Source organism: Lonchura striata, chromosome 1, assembly GCF_046129695.1.
Source record: "Lonchura striata isolate bLonStr1 chromosome 1, bLonStr1.mat, whole genome shotgun sequence".
NCBI classification, from domain to species: domain Eukaryota; kingdom Metazoa; phylum Chordata; class Aves; order Passeriformes; family Estrildidae; genus Lonchura; species Lonchura striata.
The window spans coordinates 140561634-140577362 of NC_134603.1; the positions used below are offsets into that span (position 1 = coordinate 140561634).

At 38.7% G+C, this 15729-nt stretch overlaps 1 protein-coding gene across 8 annotated transcripts in view; it reads right to left on the minus strand.

Moving 5' to 3' along the window:
- Positions 1-15729, minus strand: part of ABI1 (abl interactor 1) — a 76153-nt gene that overhangs the window by 17279 nt on the left and 43145 nt on the right. For 5 of the 8 annotated variants that reach the window (XM_021543054.3, XM_021543048.2, XM_021543052.2 and 2 more), the window contains exons 3-5: positions 10628-10804; positions 981-995; positions 154-254 (exon numbers count right to left, since the gene is read on the minus strand). In XM_021543054.3, the coding sequence (XP_021398729.1) occupies positions 154-254; positions 981-995; positions 10628-10804 (293 nt within the window). The remainder of the gene's footprint in view (positions 1-153; positions 255-980; positions 996-10627; positions 10805-15729) is intronic. The other 3 variants (XM_021543051.2, XM_021543050.2, XM_021543047.2) reach the window with 1 other exon arrangement.

The window sequence follows — 15729 nt, forward strand, 5'->3', positions numbered from 1 at the left end:
GCTGAAGGGGTTCATACAGAAAAGGATATTGAATTTTTTTTTTTTTATTAAAGGCAACCAGAATTGCCATCTATCCATTAATTTAGGAAACACCAACAATGGCACAATTAAAAATTTCTTTTACACAGGAAGGACCAGTCAGTCCATTCTTACCCCAGAGTTCCCCGGCCTGACATGGGAGGACTTGGTGGTTTTTGTGTAGGCGGATTTGTTCTTGACAAGGTGCCAGTTCTTGCAGGCTGGTTATTTCCATGCTGAAATAAGGGAAAACATGATTTTATTTTTATAACAGAGCAGTCTATTACTGACAGCTTTTTTTTTTTTTAAGTGTAAGAATATGAAGTGAGAATTCCCAGACAGCTGTCAAACAGCAAGTTTTCAGCTACACACGAGACAGACGCCAGTAAATACAAAGAGCCTAAACACAAGCTTAATGTTATTTTCACTATTAATTAACAGCAGACATCAGAAAGGTAGGCAATTGACAAGTTCATGCACAAATGTCTTCTATCTTTTTTTTTTTTTTCTTAAAGGGAATTCACATTTGTATTCATTGCCATTTGGATGTTAATATTTTAAATCAAACTTTAACACTGACTGCAAAATACAGCCAGCATGGCCCAGAATTTCTCAATCTGCCCCTGCTATCTGACTAGCAGAGTCATTCAGGTTGTCTGGGAAGTCTCCTGCAAAAAATGTAAGTGAAGGGAATCAAGGCATCTACTGAATTCAGAGCAAAGCACTATGTGTTAGAGAAATTAATGTATCTATGTATAAATGCAGATGTCAATGTATCACAGATATATTGACACGCTAAATGCTGTAAATGAAAAAAAATGTATAGCATGTTTAATCTACATATCCTATGAAAAGCAGAAGAGAGTGTAAGAGAGCGCTAGTTTTCAGTTTTAATGGCTCTGCAGCCTCTACTATCAGTCACATGAGGCACTGTGGGTCAAAGGAGAAATAACACTTCTTACCTTGGCTTTTAGCCACTTAACGTTGGCAAAAAAAGAGGGGAAAAAGGTAGAAATTAATGGCAGATCCATCACAACTGATATGACAGGTTAAACTAAATATAATCACATTTTAAATATATCATTTGTGTCTACTGATAATTAGCTCATCCCAGTACACTAAGAGAGATTCTGCTGTGTCAGTTATTGAAAATTCGGTGCCTGATGAAGTGACCACAGGAACAGCACTTGTGCTAAAATTAAGTTTAACTAAGCTTTACCAGGTATGTCTGCCAGGTTCCTCATGGGCAGTAAAGGGTTGAAAAGCCCTCTGCTGACCATTCAAGTCCAAAACCAAATCAATGGTATTTCAATGGCAATATGCACTTAAGAATTCATTCACAAAACCACAGTTTCAGCAATATGCAGAGAATTGACAGGCCTGTTGCTTTTACACTTAACCTTTGTATGTTTTCAATAAATCCTAGCTGCTGCATTGAATGGAAAAGAAAGAAAAGGGAATTTTTAAACAGGATGAGCCGCAGCAGCTTTCACCTCTGGTTTATTGATTGAAATCTGATTCAAGCCAGCACAACGCTGGCTGCACAAAACTGTTTTGGCAGGGATATAATGATTCTTATTCTGAAATTTTAGCTCTTAGAATCAAGTTATTATATGATTCCACTGTATCATTTTAACAGCCTTCATGACTGCAGAGGAAAAAAATATCAAAACTCAGCCTCATGAAGAAAATGTAGTATTTTAAATAAACTCAAGACAAGTTCTCTTTTTTTGGGGAAATCAAGGCTGTCACAGGAGAGTGGGACAGGCACTCATATTTTCAAAAGGGTTAATTTCACCAATTAAAAAAAAAAACCATCAAATACAAATGCCCAAACCAGAACAATCCCAATGCATTTTGTTTTTGAGGTTGTTTGGAATTAAAATGTTACTTCCAGAACAAGCCTTCCAAGGCAGAGCATTTCAAACTGTGAGTTTGCATCTTCTCCTCCTCCTCCAGGAAACACAGATTAGTTTAAAGGCATCCATGAACTCAGTAAAAAAAAGTAATTAGAATATGCAATACAGCAAACATGCATTTGAGACTTCTGACAGGGTCTGCAAAACCAATGAAAAACAACTGGTTTACAGTTGAAAAAGTTTGGTTTACCAATCAAATGAGGTTGAAAGCCACTGCACTTAAGTTATTCATATTACAACAGGAACATAAATCCTGTTTTAAAATTCAGATTAAAAAGTTTAGCACTGGTAAGTAAATTTGAAGGTCAACCCATTTACTCCCAGCCTGGGCAGAAGTTCATCAGCAGAGCTGACAGGCATTTAAACCACCTCTGTTCCCACATACTTATTTCATGGATAAACATGCAGATTCAGTTCCCAAGATGCCAGAGTATTCTCCCAAGTAGTGTATTTTTAAAACAGGCCTTTAGTAATGAAATTTGCTTTCTCTTCTCTTCTGTGACCCTTCCCCTCACTTCACCAGCTGCCAACAGCAATGGCATAATACAAGGAATTTGTTAAAGGCCAAAAAAATGAAACTCTTGGTTCTTTCCTTCCCCAGCAGACATAGCTAGAAACTTTTTGAAGGCTTAAAAGGAAGGGTGGCCTGGTATCTAGCTCCTACTACTAAATTTGCCTGCCTCAAAAATACAAAACCAAGAAGCTTCCTTCCTTTCCTTCCCTTGTGCAGTGTCACTCAGCATTTATGAGTACTTCCATCCCACTCCTAATCCCTGTTACAGTCTGCCTCCACTGCAGTGACAGAATGAGTATCAACATGTAGCAATGATTCACTTAATCTTATTTCAAACCTTTCTACTGCTAAGTACACCATTTATCTGAAGTCCAAGAGCTCTTGACCTTTATTCCTGTCTCTAGGACTACATCAGGTGAGCTTCATCTCTTTTGCTACTAGTTAAACAATATACAGACAGATACACACTTGTTTGCTCAGAATAATTAGAAACTACTGCCATACTCCTTTCTATATGTAAAAAGGTCTGTAGATGTTGTTGTCAATATAAACAAGAGTCATACAGGCAGGAAAACAGAAGGCCAGAACACAAAAGGAACTGGGATTCAAATGGGAAAGCAACTCCTGATCCAAAACACCTAAGCAAGGGAGGAAAGCAAATAAACCAAAACAAGATGAACCATATGGCTATTTAATCATGGTTAACAAGCTAATTAATTAGGGGGAGACTTTTTTTTTTTACTTATTGACTGAGCTTATGAGGTCAACATTGCTGCATTTCTTGGTCTAAAAACCAAATGTGATGCTTTCTAAGCAATAAAAAAAAAAATCTGCCTGGAATCGAGAACAGTTTATGCAGCAGGGTCTAGACTCATTGTAATTTGAAGAAGGTGGTGAGAAAAGGCAGCAGAAAACCTAAAGGAGTGGCAGGCATGTGCTTAATGAATATGCAAGTATCTCTCTACAAAAGCCTCTAAGCCAGCCAGCCTGCTGGGAGAACATGACCATCACCAAGTGCCTGATCAGTACCAGGAAGGTCAGAGCCAGAAAGGAGGGAAACACAGGGCATGAGGAGGAGAAGTGGTAACATGCATACGGTTCACAGCTTGAAGAGGGAAGAGACTGTTCTGAGAGGGTATAAAATAAGAGACAGGAGGTGTAAAATGAAAAAAGCTTAGTCAAATGAAGAGCATCTCTGAGAACTCCAGCAGAAGCTGTGAGGAGCATGATTCCCTTCTCCTCCTGCTATTTGTATTACTGCACACACAGGAGACGGTTCTCAACCCAGTACTAGCATCCTGGATGGCACACATCAGAACAAAAACAGTCTGTAGGCTTGCTGGGGATGCTTGTGATGCTGAGGGTGAGAACTAGACAGACCAGGATGTTCCCAGGAAGGAAATATGGTAGGCAGCAGCATTGGTTGGGGTCTCTTGCAATGATATAGCAGATCATGTTTTAAAGAAGCAGAACAATCTTGCCTTTCCAGGGAAAACCCAGCAATCATGTGGCTGTCTTGCATAAAGCTTTAAGGGCTGTCACAAAACTAGAAGAAAGAAACCACATTATCAGGTTTGAGAAATAAGAGTCAGTGCTGCTGCATTTCCAAAATGTTACAGCTAGGGCAGTGACACATCCATAGGGTTTGGCCAGCACGGGAGAGCAGGCTGGCCTAGGACTGAGAGCCAGCAATGGGCTGCAAAGGAGCAAAGCAATTAAGGCAACAGGTAGAACAGGTGTCTGCAACAGCCATGCAAGGCATTTATCAAAGCCAAAATTCAGGCTGCTCCTGTAACTCATGCCAGAAATTCAAAGCACCTGGACTTTAGAACTTCAGCTGTGGGTTTGGAAGGACAAGCAATGACTGCTAATACCAAGAGACTTATTTGCTTAAGGCAATCCTTTTGGCAATTCCAGCCATACTCAGTTCTGGTAGTCTGAAGAGTACAAAAACACCTGCTGCCAAAGGCAGTACTGCAGGTTGCTGTACTTGAGGTCAAAGGGACAAAACCAAGAATGGCATGAAAAGGAAGGGTGTGAGGAAATCAAAATACCCACTAGTAGTCAAGACATCAAGGGACTCCACTGGCTGGCCTCAGGAGGCAGCCAACTGGCTGTTTTTAATAGTTTTCATGCCACGTAAGAAGTCATGGGGGAACATTAGTCATGATTCAGGGAACTATAAATCTATCATTTGAGCTATGAACTGTGCTTAGAAAACTAGGGGTAGGGGTTATTGCAAATAACTCATTTCTGTGAGCGAATGTATCTGTAAGCACACAAAAGACAACCTGCACACAGAAGCAAAATCCTTATCACACTGATATTCAGCAAGTTTCTCCTCCACATTTCAGCTATGAACTCTCCAATTTCGGAGCGCAGAAAATTTCAAATCTCTAGGCAGGTTGTACTTCCTCTGCTGTATTCACTTATTATTTCTTTGACTTCTGAATTTAAAGAGCCAATTTCACTCTATATCCTGCCATATCTAGGATGACTGAAAGAAGTCACTAAAGACCACCCAATATATATGCTCTTCAATGGAAACAAGGGTTTTTAAAGTGTGCCAGTCTGATCTCCATTAACAGTAAGTATCTGGCAAACTTGAAACTTTTATTCATGGGGTCTGTAAAAGCAATATTCAGCCTAAGATAGGTTATCTTTGACCAATAATCACAGTTGTCAGCCACAACAGAAAAAAACCCCACATGGTCGCTCTTTACTCTTTAGTCAACTTCCCTTTTACTTAAAAAGGTACTTCCTTTATTAGTCATGGGAGAATGCCCCTACAGAAAGGTAGCTGGCCAAAAGATCTTTTGAAATGATATTTTGTGTGTGCACCTAGGCAATTTTGCACAAGATTGCCTCTTCTTGTATTGGTGGGGCAGTTCTGAAATATGACGTGGTGAGACAGAGCAAAAAAACCAGAAGCTGGAGAGGTGCTTGTATGTGAAGGTAGGGCTTGCCTGAGGAAATGATAAAGCACCAAGCCTAGAACATGGTTTCCTTCCAGAAATCAAGATACAGAGTTTGGTAGAATATGTAATCAAAGATGTTGTTCAGCAGGCATGGTATAAGGCTGTCAGACACTCGGGGTAAAACATTTCTGCCACACTAGTTTTGTGCAGTATTAAAGAAATTATGCCTGTATCTCAATTTTCTTATCAGAATGTCTAGATTTCCTTATAGTCTATAGTAAAGCAGACTATTTTCAGGAAAGGTAGGCTTCAAATCAGTATTTCTTTAAAAATTGAACATATGTAGATAAGTATCTCTTCAGGGAAATTTAACCTCTCCTACTAATATTTGCAACCTAGTCATTAGTGTTCTGTTAATGGTAATCAGATGTAATTAGCCAGTATTGCTTCTCTCCTTTAATTTTTTTTAACTTTCCAATTAAAAAGCATTAGCATACAAAAACCTGTTTTGGATGATAGACAAACTTAACACTGCTCTCTCAGAACTCACTAATCTTGTTCAGAGAAAGATACCTAGATTCCTACTTTTAAATAGTTCAAGATTTTTCAGTTGAGTTGGTGACATTGAATTTAACTACAATAAAGTAAGACTAACATAGAAAAAACATTAGAAAATAAAGAGACCCCAAACTTTTGAGTTTCATTTGCAAGCTGGAAGGCTTGAAACCTACATTATGTCAGATGACACTAGGCACACTTCTGACTTTTCAGTATCAGGTGCCCTGTGGAAAGCACACAGTGTTAACACAACAGAGTCATTGGAGCTGGCAACAGGAAGTTCCTTTTCCCCCAGAGAAGCATTCTTTACCCTACAGCAATATTTACTGTTTGGCTGTGACCCCAGAGGGATGATGTGACATTAATGAAATTGGCAACATGACATCCTTTGAGGCATGAATGTCTGACAGAGGCTGGTAAGGGGACAAAGGCAGCAGCAGCTCCAGTTCAGGATCTCTATCTCATTTGGGTTTTATTAAGGTGAATTATTTAAAATTTAATATTCCAGCAGCTACACATAAAAAGCCTTATCCTAAAGGGTAAGGGAGCTTAATTAGGTAGCCTTTCACCCTCACATCAGCATTTTATCTGCATTTTTGTTTTGCACTGACACAGATATAAGCATATGGACTGCATGTAGGACATGCTGAGAAGCACAAGGGTAAGAGCAAGACTCCCTTCTCTGAACTTAGTGTTTGTCAAGTTCTGGCCCAATCCCTTCTTTAAGAGAGCCCTTCCAACTTCTATTTGCTTAGAAAGATTTCTGAATGCTTAACTCCTGTTTAACTTTCAGGGCTCAAAAGCTTCTTACAGCTTTTATGTGCTAAAATGCAGATTTCTTTATGGTGACAAAAGTACAATTTTTTTTCCTTAAAAATAAAACTGAAAAGCGATCAATCTTCATATACAATTCAAGTTTGGTTTTGAAGAACTATTAGTTCCATAAAATAAACTTGATCCAGTTACAGCTATTAGGCATTTCAATTAGGCATGCATTCAACATTTTATCTGCCTTAACCATAAGGCATCATCACTTCAATTTCCTACTTAGCTGCCATTTTACAAATTGCTGCAATTCCACCTGCTTTCTGTTCAAAAAGAAGATTATTATAAATTCAAAGGCCAATTTGAATTTGGCTTTTAAGGGCAAATTTAAGGTTTTTAAGGCAGCTTCCAAGCTTCCTCCTTCTCCCCACTCTTAAACTAAGGATTTTCTGTATGAGTAATTGTGTTTGACCTATTTATTTGCTGGCACAGTATTTTTTTCTTTCCTTTCACAAAAAAAAAAAAAAAAAAAAAAAAAAAGGAGGAGGAAGGAAATGTTAAAGTAGCCTCTGTCTAATAATTTTAAACCAAGCTCTACACAGGAACGTAGATAATGACACTTACTCTTGTTTACAAAGAATTACTTCAGCTACATTCCCCTATGCCCAGAGGGTGACAGCTGAGCAACCATTTCACAGACCAGCAAAAATGCTTCCCTCTGTGTTTCTTGGAGCCATCAACACATTTGTATTGCAAAGGAAAGCCTCCTGGCTAGCAAACCAACTTAAAAAGCCCTCCTGATTTGGACTGATGCCAGCCTTGGCTTCACAGAACATATATTAAAAAAAGCAACTTTTGGAGACATTGTCTGTATCTGTCCCTGCAAAGGGAAGGGGCAGGGAGTGCAACAGCTGGGGCACTCTGGGGCTGCCATGGAGGTTTCAGGCTAAAAGAGAAAGCACCTCTGTGATCCTAGGATCCTCTACAAAAATCTTTTCAACCAAGATTGTGCTGGAGGAGGAGATAGCACTGCTTTCCAAAGAAAGTGTCTCCCATCAGTGAGGAAACCTGCAATGGAGAGCAGCTGCTTACCCATCACTGCCACCTCTGTCCTCACCTGCCCCCACAAAAATTGCTGCCTATGTGTGAGACACAGGGGGATGCAGAGCCCTTCTCCATGCCCCAAGCACATGCATCTGCTTTTGCATCCTTTCTACACAGCCACAACAAGCAGAGACAAAGAAAATTAACTGAGAGTATACACATAAGGTGGTTTTGCATTTGCTCAGATGGAAGATGTATGGTGAAGACAGCATTTACCCTGAGGACTACACACCTCCCTAATTTCATTATTTAACTCTGTGAGACATTATTTTTATCTATGCCTCTCATATAAACAATTCAGGGTCACCTCATAAAATATATTGCGTATTTAAATAACATTTTCCCTAGGATGAATATTTAAATACATAAAAGCAGAAAAAGGGTATAATCCAGTCTGTATCTTTGATTTCTCCTCCTCGTGTTTTTCCTTTATGTTTCTTTATCTAATCCTACACCAGGACAGAGTCCCACTAAGAGCAATAAATTGTCATTTACAGATTTTAAAGTGTTTTTTATAACTCTTACTTAATATGTAAATGCCAATATATGTGTTACATTGTATCTTACTGACAGTTGCTACAGCAGAAAATATTCAAGGATCTGTAAGTTAGTCAAACCGACAATGGTTCTAACCAGACTTCAAACTTTTTTCTCTAGGAAAAAAAGGGTTTCTAAGGCCTTGTTAGACATGTTGCTGTCCAGCTTGAGGTGAAAACTTTGCTCAAGAAAATAAGACTCAATAGAGACTGAAGTATCTTTTAAAACTACTCTGGAAAACACAAGTTTATAATTCAGTTTATTGCACGCTCTCCCCTAACTGTAGATTCAAGAGGCAACTCAGATTCTCAGCATTATCTTTCATTTGTGCTGACTTCCAACAGGACTTGATCCAGCTTCTTAAGTTGTTTTGGTTTGATTTTCTTGTAACATCACTACCTACATCTAGGTGACTAAATAAGCTACTTCCATCAGAGCCTTGATCTGTGGCACACTCTTGGAACTCAAGTAGTAAGATGGCTAAAACATTTAATTGTGTCATTAACTCACAAACTCTTTTCAACAGTGTCTCTAACACGTGGCAGCCACCTTGAACTACATACCTGAGGTCTGGCTGGCAGTTTATTCAATTGTTTAACAAGTCTACATAGAAAATACCAACTGTTTTATGCCTTTGACAGCTGTAAAACAGACTTAGGCAAGTCACTCAATGAAACAGTATCAAGACATAATTTGCAGCAGTCTTGTAATTGAGTTGGCAATTTGGTTATTACCAGAGGCTTTTCTACCTCTGAAAAGACCAAGCTTTTAGTATAGAATAAACCACTAACATTAAAAAAAGCCTTCACCAAAACCATTCCATAAGAACTGCTTAGAAATGAGTAAACAGCACTCACTAAAAAAGAGGGTCACATGAATGAAGACACTAGTACTCCCAAAAGGAAATACTGATATCGGAAGATGCAACAGCTAACCCTTAATAACCTCAGCCTTTATGGATCAAGCAACCTGTTTTGAGTCTGCATAACACAAGTAGTTCAGCAAAGCATCAATTTCAGAGACGAATAGTAATTATTTGACTTTGAAAGTCTTCTACAGCACTTGATCCCTGGAGCAGTTAAATGCAGAAACCAATAACCTGACACTGAATTTCTGTACTCTCTATTTGTACAACATTCTCTTAAAATGCAGGCTATACTGAAAAATCATCAGTTTCTCTGACTTCAGTGTTTCTATTTTATAGCAATTCAGTAGATGTCTGTCTGTCAGGCTTCTACACGAGACTTATTCATCAAGACTGGCTTAATTTATTACTGAAAAACAATCCTGAGTTACAGGTTTACCTATATTAAAAAAAATAAAAATCAAGTAGTCTAAAGTCTCTACATTAATTCATAGTTCTACAGCTGTCATGGTATAGAACTGCTCTCTAACTTGTGCTGGAATTAGACTCCTGTGGACATTTGGAGGGTTACTACAAAGCAGGAGGTAGCCTGGTCTCTGTTGTGCCAAGTCATTCTAAAGATCTGTTTCTCAAGCTCAGCGATTCAAAGGGCATGTGATGGGCTGATACAGCTGCACCACTCACTGACCAGAGCACATCAAGAGGATGTGCAATCCTTTAGAGGATACACAGGTTTTGAATAAATGCCTTCCAAGAGAAGATTGTTGCAACTGAATATACCTTGAACACCTGGTCTAGAGGGATACAGAAGCATTTTTTATAAAAAGATGACCAGGGAGCAAATGGTGTTATATTAATTCATTCCAACTACAACCACTTCAAGAGAGGTAGACATTATCTTATTAAAGTTTTTACTTAGAGAAAAGGAAAGTTAGGCTGTCCAATAGGAGTAAGACATCAAATGCCAATGAGATTTAAATGCAAACTAGCTGACCCCCTTTCTTGTGTTCACCCACCAAAAAGCCCCAGCCCACCAGCCAACTTCCCCATAAGAAATTACTTCCTTTATTTCTTTAGTTATTGAGAAAAACTGAGTGGCAGTGACAGCTTAATGCAGAGGAGGAAGTAGTGACAATTTTAAAAGTCAGTCATGGCTTTTTTGACAAGTCATTAGCCTAAGATCATGAGCCATTACTTCCTGACACTGTGACTATCACTGACAGTCACAAGGGTATGGAAAACATTGGTCAAAAAACCCTCACTGTAAAACAATCCATTTTGTTATTGAAATGTTTGTATGTGGGAGCATATCACACCCATAATCCTTCCTATCACAAAGAACTAAACATTTGAGTATCAGTAACATCCTGCCCCGACCCTGTCTCCTGTCTGTGTTACTTGGAGTCCTCAAGTGTCCAGGAGTTCTTACCTTCACGCCATGGCCAACATCATCCAGCACCGTGTAGTCTATAGGTTTTCGAATATACCTTACAGGACGTTCCATGTTCGCTGGTGCTATAATTTTGTGAGTTCTTGATGTGTTCTTATTGGTCGTCAAAATGCCTATCTCTCTGCGAGCGACCTTTTCTTTATGGATGTCCACAGTCTAGATTAAAAACAAGAAAGTATGGGTTTCTTTAAGCATTTGCTGTTTTCTTTACAGAGCTAGCTGCATGTTTAGGTTTCACTGTTAGACAAAGAGTCTGAATGAAGTTAATGCTGCTGGAAGGATGCCAGTTTATTGATGAAATGCGTTTAATCTAAACAAATGTTGGTAGAAAATTACACCTTAATGAAATAACCAATATTAATAATAAAATTACGATTATATGTTACTGCTTCAACATCCTAAAGACACTATGCAGATACAGTCCTCGCAGATTAACCCTCAGTGTTCTTATGACTGACACTGGAAATAAATTACTCCAGCTCCACAGCTGGGAAACCAGGACAGACAAGCTAAGCAATTTGCTCAGAGCCCCAGAGGGGACTAAGCTTGGGAAGTCTGTGCAGTAATTTCTTTCAGCAAAGCCATCAGAGCATATCAGAGTGAGAGACTGCACAGGTAGGGACTAATTTCAGCACTGGGACTAGTTTCAGTCATACTGTTTATAGCAGCTTTACTGAAAGAATAAAACAAAGCTTTGCAAGTAAAGGAATACAAAATATGCTGCATTTATTCAGAGAAAAAAAAAAAAAAAAGAGAGACAAAGATCAGTCCAGCAGTCTTTGAAAAAACAAAGCTTCACATAACAGACACATTCTTCTACATGGAATATAATCACAGCTTAAACCCTCGATTGGATGCCATAAAAGTCCCATTTCTAGGAAGCCTATTTCAAGATTCAGGGATTGAATGTACTGGCTTAAGTACCTACTAGAACCTTAGGTTCACATTGAAGGAGATGGTATCTGACAAAAAAATGCCCCTTTGAGCAAAACCTCTCAAGCCACTTATCCACTGAGGAAAATAAATCTTAGTCTATAAGCATCAATTCCTACTAGAAAGGCTATCACAGAAAAAAACAGTGAAGGTTCAAAAAGAAAGAAAAATCCTTGTCATCCTAAATCCGACCTTATTTAGGTAGATACCTAAAAATGGTTTAATCTAAAATTACTGTTGTGAAGCACATGGTTTAGTTTAGTGAAGCAAAGTCAAAGATGAAGCAGAAAATTAGTTGCTATTTCTACTCCTATGTGAGCCAAGATTAAAAAAGCAAGATTAGTATTCAGGAAATTAACATTTCTAGGAAAGCCAGCATTCAGCGGTCACTGCGAAATGTCTTCAGCTGAACTGTTGTTTTCATTAACTGGTGCACATGCTCAAATAATCTTAAATTCTCCTGACTACACAAACATGTAAGACCCTTCCTTAACAATTCAGATAGGCAGCACTGCAGACTACAAGCAGGAATACAGGTAGAGGAGCACCTAAAAACAGTGATACCAAGCAATCTTGTTTTCACAGTTTGAAGCTAAATAACAGACTACTTGAAACACTACAAAAGGATCTTTTACTTTTAAAGCACACAGAATCTTAATAGAAATAAGATGTGTAATTTTCCAGAGCAATGCAAGACATTAAGTGTGCATGTCTTCATTAGCTTATTTGGAATAAAAATGCCTTTCCAAATGAGACAATCCTATTCATCAAGTATTTACCTCCATCAGTATCAGATATCACCCACTGCACCCATGTTTCCTCTGGCAGCTGATTTTACAGATGATAGAATGAAGACTAAAGAATGAGATTGGTCTTTTTCCAATGCAGCTATTATTTGTTCTTTTCTTTTTAGAGCCTGAAACATACATATTAGTTCTGCCTTTTCATTGTTTTCTTGATCTTGCTGAAAGAATTAAGAGGGCTGTGCTACATGTTCATCTCTCTTCCAATTTTTCTGCACAACCTGCACCTTTCTGTTCAATAACAGCACATCACAAACTATCTTACAAAACTCTTAAATAATAAGCAACTTTCCATATTTTGTAATACATGAGAGAAAAAGAACCAATTTTAAAGTCCCCTGAACAATGTACCAATTTAGGAGGCTGAGAACATAAATTTTAAAAACATACAACAATGTTTCAAAGTAGGCTTCTCTAAAATACAGCTAAGTCCCTAGAAATAAATCCATGTTTCTACTTCATCTTCACAAACCAAATCTGTTGTTACTAAGAAACTCATTTTTTGTTCAGTGGATGGACAAAGATGCATCTTTATACTAAGAGTTCTCTTAACACTGACCGCAAAATAAAAAAGGCAAAACAAAGTCCTTCACAGTACAAAAAAACCCCATCTTTTTCTAGCAGGTAGTCTGTGAAACTGACTTTTCCTCCCTGCAATGGACAATGAAAATTCCATAAGTTACTGGAACAGAGGATAAGAAATTCCAGGAAGAGATGTACCATACATGCATTAGAAACTGACTTAAATAATATTGCAATAAATTGCTGTTAATGAAAATACCTCATGGAACAGGAAAATACTATATATTAATTTTATCAGACAGCTTATGCAAAATTAAGTATGGAGCAGTGATTTGTAAAGTCTTGGCATGAACTTCAGGGAGAAAAAGTAGAGTATCTGTACCACAGTGCAGGGCCAGCAACAGGGCACATATGTAAATCCTGAAAGGCATTCAGATATGCCTGTGCAAGAGACTAATCTGCTGCTCAAAGCAAACGAGATTTCAACTCCTGCCACATCTGGTGCACTGGAAAAGCAAGGCAGGATTTTACCCCTATGCAAAGCAAAGGCTCACAGCATATGCTCTGCCCACAGCAATAGGCTGCCCGTCAGAGCTACCAGACAGCATCTTACTTAAAGAAATTATTGGGCTTTTTTAGATCTGCATATTATTAAGTCTTATGTGAACACTATGCAAACCACACAACAATTGGTCATTCTTCTATTTTCATTTATATCTGCTTGATGTTCATGTGGAAGTTTATTGTTTAGTCATAGGCAATATTTTTCACTTTCAAAAGAGGAAAAACTCAACACACAAGCAATTTTTAGTAGGACAGCAAAGCTTTCCAGCCAGTCAACAGTTAAATTTCCAAGTAAGACAAGCCACATATACCAGGCCACAGTTAAAACAGACCATTATCAAAGCTCTGGTCACACTTGACATCTGCAGCTATGAGTGTTTGTTCTGGTATGGTAAGAAGACAGCTAAACTGTAGTTGGTTTGTGATTTTATGCACAAAACCTAGTTTCAGATAACAAAGATGGAGAGGAGGAAAGTATGGCTAACTGGCATGGGTTAGCACAGGCTAACAAGCACCTGCAAGCAGTCAGACCAGCTTCAGGTGCCTTTGACCTATGCCGAAACAAATACATAGCACAACTTAAAATTTGGGGTAAAGGGCAGGGATTTTCACTCCTAGACAACATAATCCAGTGAGACAAAGGCAAGCTTTATACTGATTTGGAGAAGAGGGAAAAGACAGTCATTCCAGAAGCACAATGTGTTTCCTTTGGGAAGCAAATTTAAATTAACTCATCACACAAACCCCTCTGCCATGAGAACTGAGTGCCAGGGACTAGTCAAATTAATCCAGAAGCTTGGAGGTTAAATTAACTGTTAATTATTAACTGCCTCCACTATTTCTTTAAATCATATAAAATTTACAAAACCAAAAAACAGTTTAACAGCAGGATGTAGAGTTAAATTTTAACCGTTTGATTCCTCAGAAGTAGCCTCAAGGCTAAGTGAAGCACAGCAATGATACAGCAAAGAGCTGTTCTTTTATTATCCTATGCTGTAGATACCACTCTACCCAGGTGCTAGAGCATGGTAGCCCAGAACAATTTACAGTAAATAGAGACTGAAGTGTCTCTGACCAAGCTAATATAAGGGTATCTAAACATTTTAATAAAGCTCACACATATGGAGTTATAAAAATAAAAAAAGAAAATCAATTGAAACTTCAACAGTCATTTTACTCCTGAATCACTGCAACTCAAATTTGTGAGTTTAAAGAAGACTAAAAAGTCACTTCAAGGACATTTCCTTGGTCATAAAAAAAGCTAACATTCAAACACATAATACCAAAAAAAAAAAATCTAAGATTACACCACCACTTTTAATGGCAGCTTTTCAGGCCATTTTATGCAATGCTTTTAAGAACTTTCACATCATACAAAAATTGCCCTGTGTCACAGAGAGCTGCAGGCCAGTAACTTTCCAATTTGTCCCTAAACTCACTCAGAGAAGAAGGAATGTAGGATCACAATCCACAGACTTCCTTAAGATGCCAATTTCTCTAAAGCAAGGAGACAAGGAAGACTAAGCAACTTGTTATTGGCAACATTTTCTGTAATTTTGACATTGTTTCTCCATATTGCTTTTTCAGCTCTCGGTTAAATATAGGGTTGGGTCTCTTAGTAACACTTTATTTCAGGCAAGTAGAGCCCTGATTACAGGGCATAAGTGCTATATATACCTATATGTCAGCAGAATAGATTACAATTACTTTATCCAAACAAAACTAAGACATATCAGCCATGCAAGCAGCATGACCTGCTACCACTTGGCATCCCCATCTTCCTACTGCACTCGCTGAAATCACGTCCGAGGCTCAGCAAACTTGGAGCTGCATTTCCCCAAAGGAAGCTGCTCCACACCTGAAGTCCTGTGTGCACTCTGGAGCAGCTCAATGCAAGAAGGACAAACTATCAGAGTGTGTCCAGAGGAGACCAAGATGGTGAAAGGTGTCAAGGGAAAGCCATACAGGTGGCTGAGGTCACTGTTTCTTCAGCCTTGAGAAGGGAAGGCTGAGGGGTGCCCTCATCACAGCTGACAACTCCCTCAAGGGGGGCAGTGCCTCAAGGGAAGGTGCTCATCTGCTCTGGTGAGCAGCAACAGGATGTAAGGAAATGGAATGAAGCCATGTCAGGGGAATTTCAGACTGGACATTAGGAAAATATTCTTCACTGAGAGGGTGGCTGGTCACTGGAACAGGCTTCCCAGGGAAGTGGTCAGGGTCTCAAGCCTGTCAGAGTTCAAGGAGCACCTAGATGACACT